The sequence below is a fragment of the Scleropages formosus genome, chromosome 5 (genome assembly GCF_900964775.1).
Source record: "Scleropages formosus chromosome 5, fSclFor1.1, whole genome shotgun sequence".
NCBI lineage: Eukaryota > Metazoa > Chordata > Actinopteri > Osteoglossiformes > Osteoglossidae > Scleropages > Scleropages formosus.
This window is the reverse complement of record NC_041810.1, coordinates 7,631,107-7,646,795: the sequence shown is the minus strand read 5'-3', so window position 1 is coordinate 7,646,795 and position 15,689 is coordinate 7,631,107. Positions and strand designations below refer to the sequence as shown.

The following is a 15,689-nucleotide window of genomic DNA, read 5'->3' as shown; positions in this document are numbered from 1 at the left end:
CTTAGGGAAGGGTCCCGGATTGCAAGCTACACGGGTGTGAATGTGAAAAGTGTGCGTCGCACCTCGGGTTCGAGGGTTTGCTTTCTGCTGACCCGTAGAGAAGTTCGGCTCCATCCGCGTGGCGCCACGCTGGCGCTCGGACCCTTTAGGTGACGACGCACCGTTGGGTCGTAGGTCTAACGCAGGACAAGGGTTCGACCCATTCCGTGCTCTTGGGACGTCAACTTGGCTGCGGGGGCAGGTAGTGCGGCCCAGAGCTTAGTGGGTCGCCATGGTTACGGTGTCTGTCCCCGTGTGTATTGGAAAGAATGAGGCACAGAGATTTGTATCTCGCTCATCGGGTGTCTGTGTCCTGCTTTTCGGTCCTTAATGAAAACCGGAGCAGCTCTGGCGTCGCTGTTGGGACTTTCTGGTCACTTGAGGTGGGGGGACCAGGAGATGTTCTTAGTTATAAATATTTTTGGAAATGAAATCTACACGAAATCTGCAGGTAGCTCACATGGCGACGAAGGAGCGCATGTCGACTGTACATTACGGTCAGAGTTTGGTGGGATCTGGTGACCCCGTGTGACCCCGCGGTTCATTACACTTCAGAGCCCCTGTGTCTTCGCTCTTGTGCTCTAGTTCTGTGTACAGAAAATAAACTATTTTGTTCTGTGTCATGTGTTTTTATGCAATGATTGCGTTTCATCAGGACTTCCTGTGTTTCCAGGCCCTATTGTGGATCTCTGTGACCCTGAACGCAATGGAGTGAGAAACACGCCCGTGTTCCTCGTGCTGCTGCAGCGTCGCCTTTTTCTGCTCAAAACCTGCCTGCGTTAGCGATGAGTGACCATCAGGGGGCAGAACGACCCCACTGTGACACAGCGACACTAACGCTCTGCTAACTTACTTCTCTGCCTGGAGAAACGGGAAAAACACGGTGAAACCTGTGGTGTGTTTCTGCCCACAACGTGTCCTGTGTACTGAGTCGCTCATGTGACGAACCATTATCTTCTCCCGTTGTGTGTAAAAACCCCTGACCTGGATGTGCTCCTCTGTTCCCAGCGACCGAGGGATCGCCTCTTTGGTTTGTGAACGTCAGGTGTACATGAACATGCTTTGCGAAGGGTGACCGGGTGACGACCGTCCGGCTTTATCAAGGAGCACTAGTCGCGAACCTGTCCCTTGGTTATTTCGTCCCACGGTCACCCACACACGAGGAGTCTTTTCACACTCGATGCGCTTTGTTCCCATGTCCTCTTGCTCTGTGCCGTTGAAACCTGCAGCTTTTTCCTTTTGCGACTGTTTCTGGCTGCCTTGTGACCACACTGCTGGGGGTCTGTCGGCAGGAAGAGCTTCATTTTTTTCCGGCAAGAGTCGTTCTTCAATTCTTTGCATGGCCTCTCACTGAAACGGGTGTGGCCTGAGCCATTCAGTCACATTATTGTTAATCTCCCTGTAGGGGGTGTGGCCTGGACACATCTGGGCTGCCTTGTTGTGCTTTGTGCTGAAGGGGGTGGTACTTCCTACCTGGATGCTGCACCGTAACGGACGCTGAGCCCCAGGAGCGGCTCGACGGCAGTGCTTCGGGCCACGTGGCGGATTTTGGGGGGAGAAAAGCCGAGCAAATGAAGCGTTTCCGCTGCTAAAAAGGCCACTAAATAGGCTGTGTTTTGGTCATCCTCAAAGAGCAGCTCACGCGGAGGCACGTGACCCTTAATGGCCCGTAAACACGGTCACTCCACTGCTGCATGTATGTTAACCATAATCGGCAGAGCTTTTAACATCCAGGCCGCACTGCTGCTCTGTAAGTTACTGCAGTATTAATTGCAGTATTTCATATTAAAGCGGATTCCACTGCTGGGTTCAACTCCCACCGCCGGGCACGCAGCGGCGGCGCCTCCTGCTGGGCGCTTTCCTTTTAACTGTGCTTTCATGCAACAATTTTAATACAAACGGAAAGCTGACAGATCAGTGTGTCTGTGTGACTGCGGGGAGCAGCCAACACACACACACACACACACAGAGCAGGGGATACGCTGCAGTACAAGTCTGTTTCCTACAACTGCCAGCATCATTGACACATCTTGTATTTACAAGACATGTAAATAGCACATATTTTATCTGCATCTTTTATTTGTCAGTTTCACCATCTGCTGCTGCTTGAGAGGAAATCACTGAAGACCGTTTTTCAAAAACCCCTTATGACAAAAAAAATCAAGGCGTCCGTTTACCCCGCCCGGTATGGGGTCACCGGGGCCCCACCCTGGAGCCAGGCCTGGGGGGGGGGCTCGCATGCGAGCGCCTGGTGGCCAGGTCTATGCCCACGGGGCCTGGCCGGGCTCAGCCCGAAGCCACAACGTGGAGCCGCTCTTCGGTGGGCTCACCACCTGCCGGAGAAACCATAAGGGGCCGGTGCGTTGTGATTTGGGCGGTGGTCGGGGCCGAGTGCCCGGCCGACCCAAACCTCGGGCGCCAACTCTGGTTTTTGGGACTTGGAATGTCACCTCACTGGCGGGGAAGGAGCCTGAGCTGGTGCGGGAAGTTGAGAGATACCGTCTAGATATAGTCGGGCTCACTTCCACTCACAGCTTGGGTTCTGGAACCACTCTACTCGATCGAGGGTGGACTCTCCACTATTCTGGCGTTGCCCAAGGTGAGAGGCGGCGGGCTGGTGTGGGCTTATTAATAGCCCCCCAGTTCAGCCGCCATGTGTTGGAGTCTACCCCGGTGAATGAGAGGGTCATCTCCCTACGCCTTCGGGTCAGGGAACGGTCTCTCACTGTCGTTTGTGCTTATGCGCCTAGCGGCAGTGTAGAGTACCCGGCCCTTTTAGAGTCCCTGGGGGGCGTGCTGGAAAGCGCTCCCACTGGGGACTCTGTCGTTCTACTGGGGGACTTTAACGCCCACGTGGGCAGCGACAGTGATACCTGGAGGGGCGTGATTGGGAGGAACGGCCTCCCTGATCTGAACCCGAGCGGTGAGTTGTTATTGGATTTCTGTGCTAGTCGCGGTTTATCCATAACGAACACCATGTTCATGCATAAGGGTGTCCACCAGTGCACTTGGCACCAGGACACCCTGGGTCGGAGGTCGATGATCGACTTTGTAGTCGTTTCTTCTGACCTTCGGCCATATGTCTTGGACACTCGGGTGAAGAGAGGGGCTGAGCTGTCAACTGATCACCACCTGGTGGTGAGTTGGATTCGATGGCGGGGGAAAAAGCTGGACAGACCTGGCAGGCCCAAACGCATAGTGAGGGTCTGTTGGGAACGTTTGGCGGAGGCCCCTGTCAGAGAGGTCTTCAACTCCCACCTCCGACAGAGCTTCAACCAGGTCCCGAGGGAGGTGGGGGACATTGAGTCTGAATGGACTATGTTCCGCTCCTCCATTGTCGGTGCGGCTGTTTGGAGCTGCGGCCATAAGGTCTCCGGTGCCTGTCGCGGCGGCAATCCCCGAACACGGTGGTGGACACCGGAAGTAAGGGATGCCGTCAAGCTGAAGAAGGAGTTCTATCGGGCCTGGCTGGCTCATGGGACTCCTGAAGCAGCTGACGGGTACCGACGGGCCAAACGGAGCGCGGCTCTGGCAGTCGCCGCGGCAAAAACTCGGGCTTGGGAGGAGTTCGGTGAGGCCATGGAGGAAGACTTTCGGTCGGCCTCAAAGAGATTCTGGCAAACCGTCCGGCGACTCAGAGGGGGGAAGCGGTGTTCCACGAACACTGTTTACAGTGGAAGTGGTGCGCTGCTGACCTCAGCTGAGGATGTTCTCGGGCGGTGGAAGGAGTACTTTGAGGATCTCCTCAATCCCTCCGACACGCCTTCCGTAGAGGAAGCTGAGGCTGGGGACTCGGAGGGGGACTCGTCCATTACCCTGGCTGAAGTTGCTGAGGTAGTCAAAAAACTCCTCGGTGGCAAGGCTCCGGGGGTGGATGAGATCCGCCCCGAGTTTCTCAAGTCTCTGGATGTTGTGGGGCTGTCTTGGCTGACACGCCTCTGCAGCATTGCGTGGAGTTCGGGGACGGTGCCTCTGGACTGGCAGACCGGGGTGGTGGTCCCTCTTTTTAAGAAGGGGGACCGGAGATTGTGTTCCAACTACAGGGGGATCACACTCCTTAGCCTCCCTGGGAAAGTCTATGCCAGGGTACTGGAAAGGAGAATCCGACCGATAGTCGAACCTCGGATTCAGGAGGAGCAATGCGGTTTTCGCCCTGGCCGTGGAACACTGGACCAGCTCTATACCCTCACTAGGGTGTTGGAGGGTTCGTGGGAGTTTGCCCAACCAGTCCATATGTGTTTTGTGGACCTGGAGAAGGCATTCGACCGTGTCCCTCGTGGCATCCTGTGGGGGGTGCTTCGGGATTATGGGGTTCGGGGCTCGTTGCTACGGGCTGTTCGTTCCCTGTATGACCGGAGCAGGAGCTTGGTTCGCATTGCCGGCAGTAAGTCAGACCTGTTCCCGGTGCATGTTGGACTCCGCCAGGGCTGCCCTTTGTCACCGATTCTGTTCATTATTTTTATGGACAGAATTTCTAGGCGCAGTCAGGGAACGGAGGGTGTCTGTTTTGGTGGCCGCGAGATCTCGTCTCTGCTTTTTGCGGACGATGTGGTCCTGTTGGCTTCATCAAGTCAAGACTTGCAGCGTGCACTGGGGAGGTTTGCAGCCGAGTGCGAAGCGGCGGGGATGAGAATCAGCACCTCCAAATCCGAGGCCATGGTTCTCAGTCGGAAAAAGGTGGATTGCTCCCTCCGGGTTAGGGGGGAGTTGCTCCCTCAAGTGGAGGAGTTTAAGTATCTTGGGGTCTTGTTCACGAGTGAGGGAAAAATGGAGCGGCAGGTCGACAGACGGATTGGTGCGGCGTCTGCAGTAATGCGGTCATTGTACCGGTCTGTTGTGGTGAAGAGGGAGCTGAGTCGTAAGGCGAAGCTCTCAATTTACCGGTCGATCTACGTTCCTACCCTCACCTATGGTCATGAACTCTGGATCATGACCGAAAGAATGAGATCGCGGATACAAGCGGCAGAAATGAGTTTCCTCCGCAGAGTGGCTGGGCGCACCCTTAGGGCTAGGGTGAGGAGCTCAGTCACCCGGGAGGAGCTCGGAGTAGAGCCGCTGCTCCTCCGCATCGAGAGGAGCCAGTTGAGGTGGCTCGGGCATCTGTTCCGGATGCCTCCTGGACGCCTCCCTGGGGAGGTGCTCCGGGCTTGTCCCACTGGGAGGAGGCCTCGGGGCAGACCCAGGACACGTTGGAGAGACTATGTCTCCCGGCTGGCCTGGGAACGCCTTGGGGTTCCCCCAGAGGAACTGGAGGAGGTGTGCGGGGAGAGGGAGGTCTGGAGTACTCTGCTCGGACTGCTGCCCCCGCGACCCGGCCCCGGATAAAAGCGGAGGAAGATGGATGGATGGATCACCATCTGCTGCTGCTTGAGAGGAAATCACTGAAGACCGTTTAGCAGCTGCTCTGAGGGACCAGAGAGGACCATTTGGAGGGAGTTGGAAGGGACCAGGAGGCCTTTCTGGACCTGTTCTGACGTTGTTTTCGAGTCCTGTTTCCTTTTTTTTTTTTTTTTTTACTTAAATTAACTGATGTTAGTTGTTTGTTTCACTCTAGAGGCCATGTACATCCCCGTTTTGTTGCGGTTCCCTGATCAACCCCATGTGAATGGAGAAACCTGCAGTCCGGCGCCTCTCCCCTACTCGTACAGCCGCTTCCACCCCCCAACCGACCTCGCTGCTATCGAAAAAGTTTGTTGCGGTGCCAGCGCGACCTGTGTTTCAACACCTAGCTGTTATTTGGCGGCGGAGACCAGCCGATCAGAACAGCGGTGTGGGACCAATTTAATCCAACTCCCTTCCGCAGTGTTCACGGCTCCTGTCCGTCGTTCCTTGGTGCCAGTGACAAGTAACAAGATGGGGAACGTTGAACGTGTTTTTGGGATGAATCAGGTAAGAGTCAGACTTGTGCTGAACTGATATTGATCATTTTAAATGACCTTTTTAATTTAGCTCAAAGTGGGGAAAAAATTAGTTTTTCACCGTCTTTGTTTATTATAGCTACATCTGAGACTTTTACAGAACTTACCCAGCAAATCAAGGGATGTGAATAAACTCCTGTTTTAATAAGCTTTTATTGACTGATATAGTGGTTAGATCTAAAAGCTGAGTTATGAACAGACTTCCAGTCCCAGTTGTGTTTGAGGAGCCGCTGTTCCGTTCATGAGTGTGTAAACACAGCAGGATGGGGAGCGAGCGAGGAGAGGGGTTCGTATCACTGTTACTTCTACAGCTCTATTTACATTTGAACACATCTTCACTCTTCTGGTCTGCATTAGTGTCCTTTGGTCATATTTACACACTTCCGTCTGAGCCCAGAAGAATCATGAAGAGCCAACGCTCACAAAGGCTGCAGGAAACCGACATGCGGTGATGGACAAACATAAGCGAGGTCCACAAAGACGCAACCTGGGCTCAGTATTGAAAGCACTTTCCGTGTTCAAACACTGGTCAAACCGAGAGCCCTGTAGTCCCACGTGGAGTGTGTGTGTGTGTGTGTGTGTGTATCAGTGTGCAGCCTATGGATCTGTGTCTGAAGGTCCTTGCAGTCGTGGCTCTTGGTTTGCACTTTCTTCCTGCCTGTCCTCGTACACATGTGTCCAAGGACGTGTCCACGTCCCCCACGCATGCTATTCCAGGTACACACCTTAGGTCCAGCTAGAGGCTGGTGATCTGGGTCACTTCGCTGGGGGAGCCACCCGCTCCGGAAGGCCCGGTGCCGGCCAGGGGCAACTCCACGCCTAGTCATGCGCTCGGGCCGCGTCTGTCGGCGGCGCCACGGCCGTAGGCATCCTGCTGTGCGGGGGCTGGCTCCATGGCGCGGCCCGTCACGCGCTGCGGTGCCGCCGCGTCCGGGGAGAAGGCGGTGACGGGTTGGCAGAACTCGCGGAAGCATCGCTTGAAGTTCTCGTCCAGGAAGGCGTAGAGCACGGGGTTGAGGCTGCTGTTGACGTAGCCCAGCGCGATGCAGAAGTGCATAAGGGCCATGCTCAGCAGGTTGAGGCCGAGCGACTGCGCCAGCGCCATCACCTGCACGGGTGTCCAGCACAGCACAAAGGCCGCCACCACGGCCAGCACCATGTGCGTGATGCGCCGCAGGTTGCGGTCCTTGTCGCGGGAGCCGGAGAGCAGGCGGACGCTGCGCAGGCGCTTCACCATGAGGCTGTAACACACGCTGATGATGGCCACGGGTACGACGAAGGAGAACAGGAACACGCACGTGCCGAACACGGGCTCCCAGTAGCTGCGCGGGTCGGGCAGCACCACGATGCACTCGATGCCTGTGTCTTGGGTCGGGGGCCAGGGGTCAGAGGTCAGAGGTTAGGGTGGAGGAAACAACTCCGACACTTGGACATTAAAACATTCACATCAAAGCTTCATTTCCAGTGAAAGCTTCCGCATGCAAATGTAGCTGTACTGTTGCATTATGGGACACGAAGGTGCGTGGAGGTTAAACCCTGGTCTGCTCTGCGCTGCTCGTTCTTGTCGGGACGCGGGTGCAAACGGACAGGCAGCTTTTCCCCACCAAAGGGTCGATGTCACACAGTAACGGAAGGTGACATAATAAGCATTAACATAGCAACCATCATCATCATAAAAAGACAGCAGGCATGACTGTTTCATCATTGTTTATCCTCTAGTTACTGAGCTCTTCAGTGTGAACTGCAGCCTCACATCATTTCCCGCTGAGACGACTTGAGTAGTCATCCCTTCATCGCACCAGGGTATGTAAACTAGTTTAACCGCTCTTATTCTCCAGAATAATTTAGCCTCATCTTACAATTAAAGCTACTTTCTCATTTTCTCATCCCAGCTGTTCTCCAGCGGTAGCAAATCGTATCATTTTTCCATCACCTGTGTTTTGAGCTGAAGCAGGGTGCGCAATTCGCTTCGCTCTCCTCGTCCCAAAATGAAGTGATACACAAAGCATGTTTTCCCATCAGTGCATCTTAGATCACTGCATTTTCATGTAGAAGTCATAATAATGTATTCATATAACTCAGTTTTTGTCACCTGCAATTGCCGATTAAATGGTCTGCTGTAATTCCAGTTATTCTTTTATTAAAAACACCCCTGTAAGAAAGAGAATAAAGGAGACACGGGATCTGAAAGTATGAGCATATACGATATTAAAGCACGGTTTATTCTTCGAGAGGGGGAAGGACCATCCGTAGCATCTCCTGTCAAACAAAAGAGCTGCAGAAGTACCTTTGCCACCTAATAATAGCAGTAATGCACTGGAAACATCATCTTCCTCCCTTCACACATAGTGACTGATCTCACAGAAAGTAAACCGTTCCCTCTTCTGAAATGTTTCATCCACTCCGGCGACTCGACTTACAAACGCAGCCGGGACCTGACGGCCTGCAACTCGTTTTCTGCGTAACGCCAAAGTTGGTTTTAGCACCAAGTCACAGCGAAGTCTCAATAGCACAGATGTCCCTCAGTTTATTTAATCTGGAATATGGCGATAATAAACGAAACACTCAAAGGGCTATAGTTTTAATGATTGTTTTGATTTGCAGCTACATTCCAATTGAAACCATTTTAAGATGCATCTCATAAAACACGCTGTCTCCACAAACTGTGCCATTTGTTGACCGATTCGTCCCGTAAACACGTTTAACATCGTCGTCTTGTTACTGATGGCCGACACTCAGCAACAGCAGACAGGAGCTGTAAACACCGTGGAAGGGAGTTGAAGCGAGGCGGTTCCACGCTGCTGATCTGTTTGGCTGCTCTTTACCGAGACCTACTGGCTTAGTGGATAAACAGGATGATGGTCATGGTGATGATGATGATGCTGCTACTTGTGCCCATGAATACGGCATCAGCTAAAGGAACAAAATGAGTAAAAATGTTCATTCCAGATTTAAAGTCCATTACGGCTCTACACCGGAGAGGATGTTTCCTTCGTTGCTACGTAACCAGAACCAGGTACAGGTGGAATGGGGGTGAGGACTGGGGGGGTGTTTATGACCAAGTGTGGTAAACAGTGAAGGTCCAGTGAAACGGAGAGCGATACAGAGACACCCCTCACCCTCTCTGGTGCCTGCTGACATTAATAATGCATGCTAACGAAAGCTCCTTTTTTCTGGCACATGTTACTGGTAATGTAGAAAACCACAACGATTCGCACCCAAGTCACTACCGGAGTGCCTCCACATCGGCAACGGTGTCACTCCGAATCGCTTCGAGCTGCGATGTGGAAGTTCAGGATGGGCGTCAATCAGCCCCCCCCCCCCCGGGTTCTGGACCACCTGGCTCGCACCTGCACTCACACCCACGTTACCTTCGGTAACAGAGAACAAGCAAACGGGAAGGTCTACTTACCGTTGGTTTCCACTTCAACGTCGCCCATGACCAGGGCGGGCACCCCGATCGCCGAAGCCAGGGCCCAGACGCACACGTTCACCACCTTGGCCTTGTGGGGAGTGCGCATGTCGAGCGCCTTGACCGGGTGGCACACGGCGATGTAGCGGTCCACACTCATCACGGTCAGGGTGAAGGTGCTCGTGAACATGTTGTAGTAGTCGATCGAAATGACCACCTTGCACAAGACGTTGCCGAAGGGCCAGAAGCCCAGGAATACGTCGGTGCCCTGGAACGGCAGCGTGGCGAGCACCAGCGAGTCGGCCAGCGCCAGGTTGAAGATGTATATGTTGGTGGCCGTCTTCATCTTTGTGTACCTGCGGCGCAGAAGCACGGGAGAGACGTGCAAAAAGACCACAAACAAAGTTTACTGCTCGCAGCAGACGGGTCTCCTGACGACCAGGTCCTCCGGTCTGAAATCCCACTTTGTCGTTCCAGGAGTTTGTCTGTGAAGAAGCAACACCTTTCAGCTGCAGTAAAAACGCATTCCACCAAGAACAGAACACTGTGGCTTAATGCAGTGAAACCATCAGACGTTTAGCGACACGTCTGTGTGCTTCGGCTTCGACCGGCAACACGGAGCTGTGCAACAAGTGGCTCTTGTTACCGACGTTACTCGGCCACTTTGCTAAGTTTTCGAATGAACGGCTCCGTCGAGATTTTCCTATCCGAGAGGCATCGATGCTCCATCGGTACAATGAGTCAATGACCAGCTCAACACCACTGAGGGCGGAGCCAGCGCCCACCCCCAGCGGTGCCCCCCGTGACTCCTGCCAATGACCACATGCCCGAATAGAGCCCTGGTTTTTAACGACCTGTTGAAGTGAAGCATTTACAGAGAGAGGAAGTAGACAAAACGGGGTGTGTGATGTGAAACCGTGCCTCCTGTAGCTGCTCTGCAACCCTGTGCTCAGCCCTCTGTCCCCCCGCCCGTCGTCGGCCTTCTTAAGTAAACACTTAAACGCATATTTGGTGCAGCACTTCAATATTTCATGTCGTCTTTCGTTCGCGATTTACCCCCGAGAGGGTCGCCGACCCCAGAAACAAACTAATGTCCTCCAACTGTGGATGAGAGGGTCATTAGAGCCTCGAACACGACCGTAATTACCGGACCTCATTTCCACCCCATTTGTGAAAATCCAATATTCCTCCTCATTGGCGCAGTGTCTGGGTGAGGAATTAGCCGGAGAGTCAGACTCACTGCTTGGCAACCGCCCCTAGCAACGTGGCGTGGACAGGCACACACCTTTATTGCAGCGCATGCAGGAATGTGTGGTAGGATCGACAGCTGAAACTAGAAGTGTCTCCTAAAACTGTCATGGTATCCAAACGTGTAGGGAGGCGGTGAGGACTCGAGGGGATCTCTCTGGATTTTCCCAGGTGCGCTCACGGGAGTTTGCGACAGGGATACTGTCTGATAGTCTGCCTGTTCAGAAGATGAGGGGGGACCTGAGAGACCGCACAGGCGGCCCGTTGAACGAACACCCATCGACGCCGAGGCTCCCTCTGTCTTTAGAGGGGATGACACTCGGGAAATGATACCCTGGTAAAGAGTGTATCCGTGCAGGCCTACTGTCTCCATGGAAACGCAGTCCGCCTGTCTGTCGCGGTCAGCCACCCCCTGGACCGCTCAGCGCTCACTGAGAAATACATGGCCTCAGTCTGTCTCCATGTCCCTCATGGCCGCCAGTGACCGCGGAACATGTCCAGCAGTGTAATCTGCTCCTTCTCATTCTGAACACACCAACCGCGTGTGAAATATTATGGCCCACGTGAATTATTCACATCGATCGCAGTTGGTCGACCGCTGCAGGGCGTTCTAATTGGGGCAACATTTCACAGTTGCTCTTGTCTTGTGCTTTCGGACATTGCGCTACAACTGTCGCTCTTGCCGGGTTGAAAACAGGATGAAGCCTCATGAACCGTGAATGCGTTCGCTCGGTCCGGGACAATCACGGTTGTCCAGTGGCTGGCGCCGGAGGATGCGCGCAAACATTTACGTAACATATTGAGACATCAGACAGGCGTCTGGGTAGCAGATGGAACGAGGCTCTCAATCAGCCCCGAGGCTGTGACCTTCCACGTGGCGCTCAACCGTGTTACAACCAGAAAGCACTTGTATGTGACCCCAGGCAGAGACTCTGACAGTTCACCGGTTAAAACTTTCTCTCCCGGAAATGAGAGTCAGAAGTTTGAAAGTTGCGACAAAGTCGGGTTTCAGGGTGGAGCTGAAAAGCACCAGGAATCCAGGAGCATCAAACATCCACAGCTGGGCAGGGAAATGATGTCATTAGTGGGGCACGAAGACTTGTGGGAAGTAGAAGGATCAATAAGGGAAACTGTTAGCAGAGTTGAGCATCTCAAACAAGCAGTTAAAGACCTCACTAGCGGCAGGTCCAAATACACACCGACGGGCTAATGAGGTCTGATAATGAGTGCAGAAGCGAGACGCAGACAGCGTGTCACCGTGGTCCAAAGGACTCAGTCCCGCGGCGAACTGAGCAAAGTGCTGCCTAGAGCCACACACACGCACACGGAAATGTAGCATGATGACTAATCCTTGTGTCAAAATGTGCAACGTGACCATTTCCTAGTGCCAGAGAGCCAATTGGACACGTGGCGGGAGGACGGCGCTGGTTCACTGGACAGCCACCCTGCTCCCAGCTCCCTTGTCCAGCGGAGGGAAGGAGGATCGCCAGCAGCTTCTGTTTGTACGTGAAACTGTCATCTCATAAACGATCATGTGATCATGCGGTGTGTGTCCATTTGATATGCAGTGGTAGTGCTACAGCAGTGCTTACGGGGAAAAATACCCTACAATTCCAGCTGAGGCACCGTACCGAGGGCTCGTGGGAAAACATGCATGTCGGTATTTATTCCGCGATGCGTGTTGCTGTCAACAGGAATATCACACTCATAAATCAGCACCGGTTGCTTGCTGCCCCATTACGGCATGAGCTAGTAACCCGTGTCCGTCCGGAGCTCCGTGCCGCACTCTACTTTAAAAGCACTTTTACCCATTTCGTTCCCTTTGCTGTGTTCCAACATGTCCAACCCCTCCACGGTATCAAACAGCTCTTAGGCTCTGTGTCTTTGGAGACAACCAGACCTGGTTTTGTACTGACTTTCAAAACCTTCACACTCAGGCTCTCACCTCATACTCCAGGACGCCCCCCATTGTGATCAGACACTGCAGCACCAGCTTTCGCCTCTCACCCTGGACTCAGAGGTTCTCGGTCCACCATTCTGCACCCGAAACCCTGCGGGCCCGGTGTCTGCTGTTCGGAAAACGAGTTTACACCAAGCCGCTGGTGCGCTGGAGACGCTCTGCAGGTGAAGATCACCCTGTCTGGGCCAACACTGCAGCACATCACTGAAGCCAGAGTTGGTGTAGGGAACACGAGAGAAGTGCAGTCCCTCCCTTCTCTCACATTTCCCTGTAACGTCTCCTTCGGGCGATGGAGCAAATTCAGATGTTAGCTGACCTCCGTTTTCACCCTTCTGAAAGTTATTTGCATCCATAAGCCCCCCTCATCCATTAAGCTGGAGCGCAGACAAATGACGCCCCGTCTAAGAGAAGGTGCAGCATTAGAGCCAAAGTGCATCGGGACATACTGCATAATCCCGCACGGGCAGAACGCTGCTGTACGGAAGCCACACGGTGAGCACATTATCGCTTGCGTTTTTTTGAACCACAGAAAAATTGACAAAACAAATGATTTTCTTCTACAGTGTACAGTGTGTCATCTCAGCAGGGTGATGAAAACCTCTCAAGCTCTTGAGGTTCTGGATCGACGGCTCAATAAGGGGTTAGTGGAGAATCCAGAGCTCCACTGCCTTTGGGCCACACCTCAAATAAAGGTGGCTGAGGATGCTGGGATTAGAAGAATGTTGTGAGGAAAGGATGGGTGGCGGCGTGACCCCTGACCCTAACAGACATGAGATGGAGTATTTTAATTAACTTTTGCTTATCTGAGCCCTTTGTCCAAGGTGGCTGAGAACGTGAGGTTTGTACACTTAGTTATTTGCACTGTTTTACTCATTATACAGGAGGGTAATTTTTACCATATCTTTTCAGGGTAAGTACCTTGATGAAGGGTACCAGAGAAAGTAAGGATCTGAGACAGGGCTCCTTGCTTATATAGCAACAACTCTAAATACTGCGCCTCCTGCTGCCCTGGTGTTAGTCACACATGTCATTCGGAAAACACTGGTTGGGCGGAACCGGAACGGGCTCAGCCGGTGACACTCTGTGGATCAGAAGCACGTTCCTCCTCAGACGCCGCACTCGGCTACAAAAAGCATTTGTTGCAAATGGTTGGAAGCAATGATAAATTACTGTGTTTAAAGTAAATATTTTTTTCTAGTAGAGGGAATGTGCTGGACAGCAGACACATTTTCCAAAATATCCCCAGACTACTGCACCGATGTCCGTGCTCCGCTATCGGAGCTCAAACTTTTTCCTTTCCACCTGCCAGCACTTTTTTCTCACTACTGCGGTGGAGAAACACTCCACGCAACGCCTTTTCCGTGGATGCTACGACGCCCGAGCCGGCGCAGATGACGCGGTCGCCCCGCACTCAGAACAGGACGGCGATCAATGGCCTATTGATCTCGTGTTGGACGTCGGCACATTTCTCCACTATGTTCCAAATACAGTAAAACGGGGGCCACGGGGACCCGCCGATCAACCCCCGCTCCCGACGCCCCCTGCGTTAAAATTATTTGTCTGAATGGGCCGTGATTCGCTTCATCTTAAAGCGACTGACTTCTACGTACATTTATATTCTTGGGACTTTACATGAGAGACTCTGGCTCATTAGCATACTTCCCAAGGGTCCAACAGCAAGGCGCTCCTAGGTTCTGCGGTCCGTGGTCTCGTGATGCCGAGGTCTCTGATCATCTCCTCACGCTGCGCATCTCCAAAGTCAAGACTGAAACCTCATGTCAGCTTCATGGTAACTTTACAGTAAAACCAGCATAAAATGACGCAATTCATTTGAAATCTGTCTCGTTACATCTGATCTTTATGGGTTTTTATTGCTATGGCGCTGAGATTCGTTAATACCAGACTTTCAAGAGATCTCACACACACACGAGGTAGATGCCGAGAAGTCCTACCTGAGGTTCACGTACATGACGAGGCAGTTGCCCACGAGCCCCACCACACACACCACCATGTACACCACCACGATGGTGATCTTCACGCCCGTGGGCAGCAGGCTGTCGGGCTCCTTCTGCGCGCTCCGGTTCGCGCGCGGCTCCGACGCGTTGAAGAGGTGAGCGTCCATGGCGACACGTCGCGCGTGGGAGCAGCCTGGCTTGTGAAACAGACACGAGCACACATGTATCTCCCCCCCTCCACACACACACACGCGCGCGCGCGCGCGCAGAGTCCCTTGTCGGAATACGACGCGTCGCACCGCGGGCACTGCGGACAAGAGCGAGAGCGCATCTCACACACACGCACGCACACACAGACACACACACGCACGCACACCCACCTGCCCCCCAGTCCTGTCCGCGCGCACAAAGACTCCGCTAATTGCCGGCACGCGCTCCGCTCCGCATCATCGCCACTGCAGCTGATCGATCATTTTTCAAACGCAGGAAACTTTGGGACACCGGGGGGGGGGCAGGGGGTGGGGGTCGATCGGGACAGAGGTCCGCAGGTCCCTCAAAGGGCTCCAGTAACAGCTGGAAAAGGTGGTGCAGGACCTGCGGGGACTACAGTCCAGAAGGACAACTCCCCCCCCCCCCCCCCCTTGCTCTTCTGTCCTCCAGCTGCTTCAGTTTTCCTCTCTCATCCCTTCGTCCTGCCTCGGTTCTCTCTCTTTTTCTCTCCTCCTCCTCCTCCTCCTCCTCTCAGCCTCACTTCTCTCATTCATCCTACCCTCCTCTTCCCTCTTTTCCACTCATCTTCTCCTCCCCTCTCTGTCCTCCCGCTTCCCTCCGTCTCAGTTCTCCTCTGTTTCCCACCCAGCTCCTCCCTTCCCTCTTGTGTCTCCACCTTCTCCCCTCCTCTGAACTCCTACGATGACCAGGCTGGACCAGCAGAAGCTCCAGTTTGATGTCCAGCTGTAGGTTTCACCACTATTTGTGTAGTTCACACACACACACACACACACACAGGTCCCAGAAGCACACACTCGCCATCCTCACTGTGCTGTGAAATGATTCACTGTAAACTTTACCGTACTTCTCTGGACCCCTCCATCGCAGGCAGAGATGGTGTGTGTCTCACTCTGAGTGCGGGGGGGTGGCGCCGATTCCCTCCCGCC

The 15,689-nt window shown here is 53.6% G+C and overlaps 1 protein-coding gene across 2 annotated transcripts; it reads right to left on the bottom strand.

The window, feature by feature from the left end:
- Positions 1-6,714: 6,714 nt before the first annotated feature.
- Positions 6,715-14,651, bottom strand: LOC108926402 (nociceptin receptor-like). 2 transcript variants are annotated; one of them, XM_018739067.2, is made up of 3 exons: positions 14,530-14,651; positions 9,370-9,725; positions 6,715-7,322 (listed from the first exon to the last, which is right to left on the bottom strand). In XM_018739067.2, the coding sequence occupies exons 1-3, from the start codon at positions 14,586-14,588 to the stop codon at positions 6,781-6,783; spliced, it is 957 nt and encodes a 318-aa protein (XP_018594583.2). In that variant the 5' UTR covers positions 14,589-14,651; the 3' UTR covers positions 6,715-6,780. The 2 variants fall into 2 exon arrangements, with proteins under 2 accessions (XP_018594583.2, XP_029108016.1); XM_029252183.1 differs by having other exon boundaries at positions 6,715-7,316.
- Positions 14,652-15,689: the final 1,038 nt, after the last annotated feature.

Excerpts from the sequence above, each read along its gene's own strand:
- LOC108926402 (XM_018739067.2), bottom strand. The coding sequence starts at position 14,588 with ATGGTGGTGTGTGTGGTGGGGCTCGTGGGCAACTGCCTCGTCATGTAC. Across the intron at positions 9,726-14,529 it reads GTCATGTACGTGAACCTCAG|GTACACAAAGATGAAGACGG; the intron begins GTAGGACTTCTC and ends TCTGCGCCGCAG. Across the intron at positions 7,323-9,369 it reads CGTTGAAGTGGAAACCAACG|ACACAGGCATCGAGTGCATC; the intron begins GTAAGTAGACCT and ends CCCCGACCCAAG.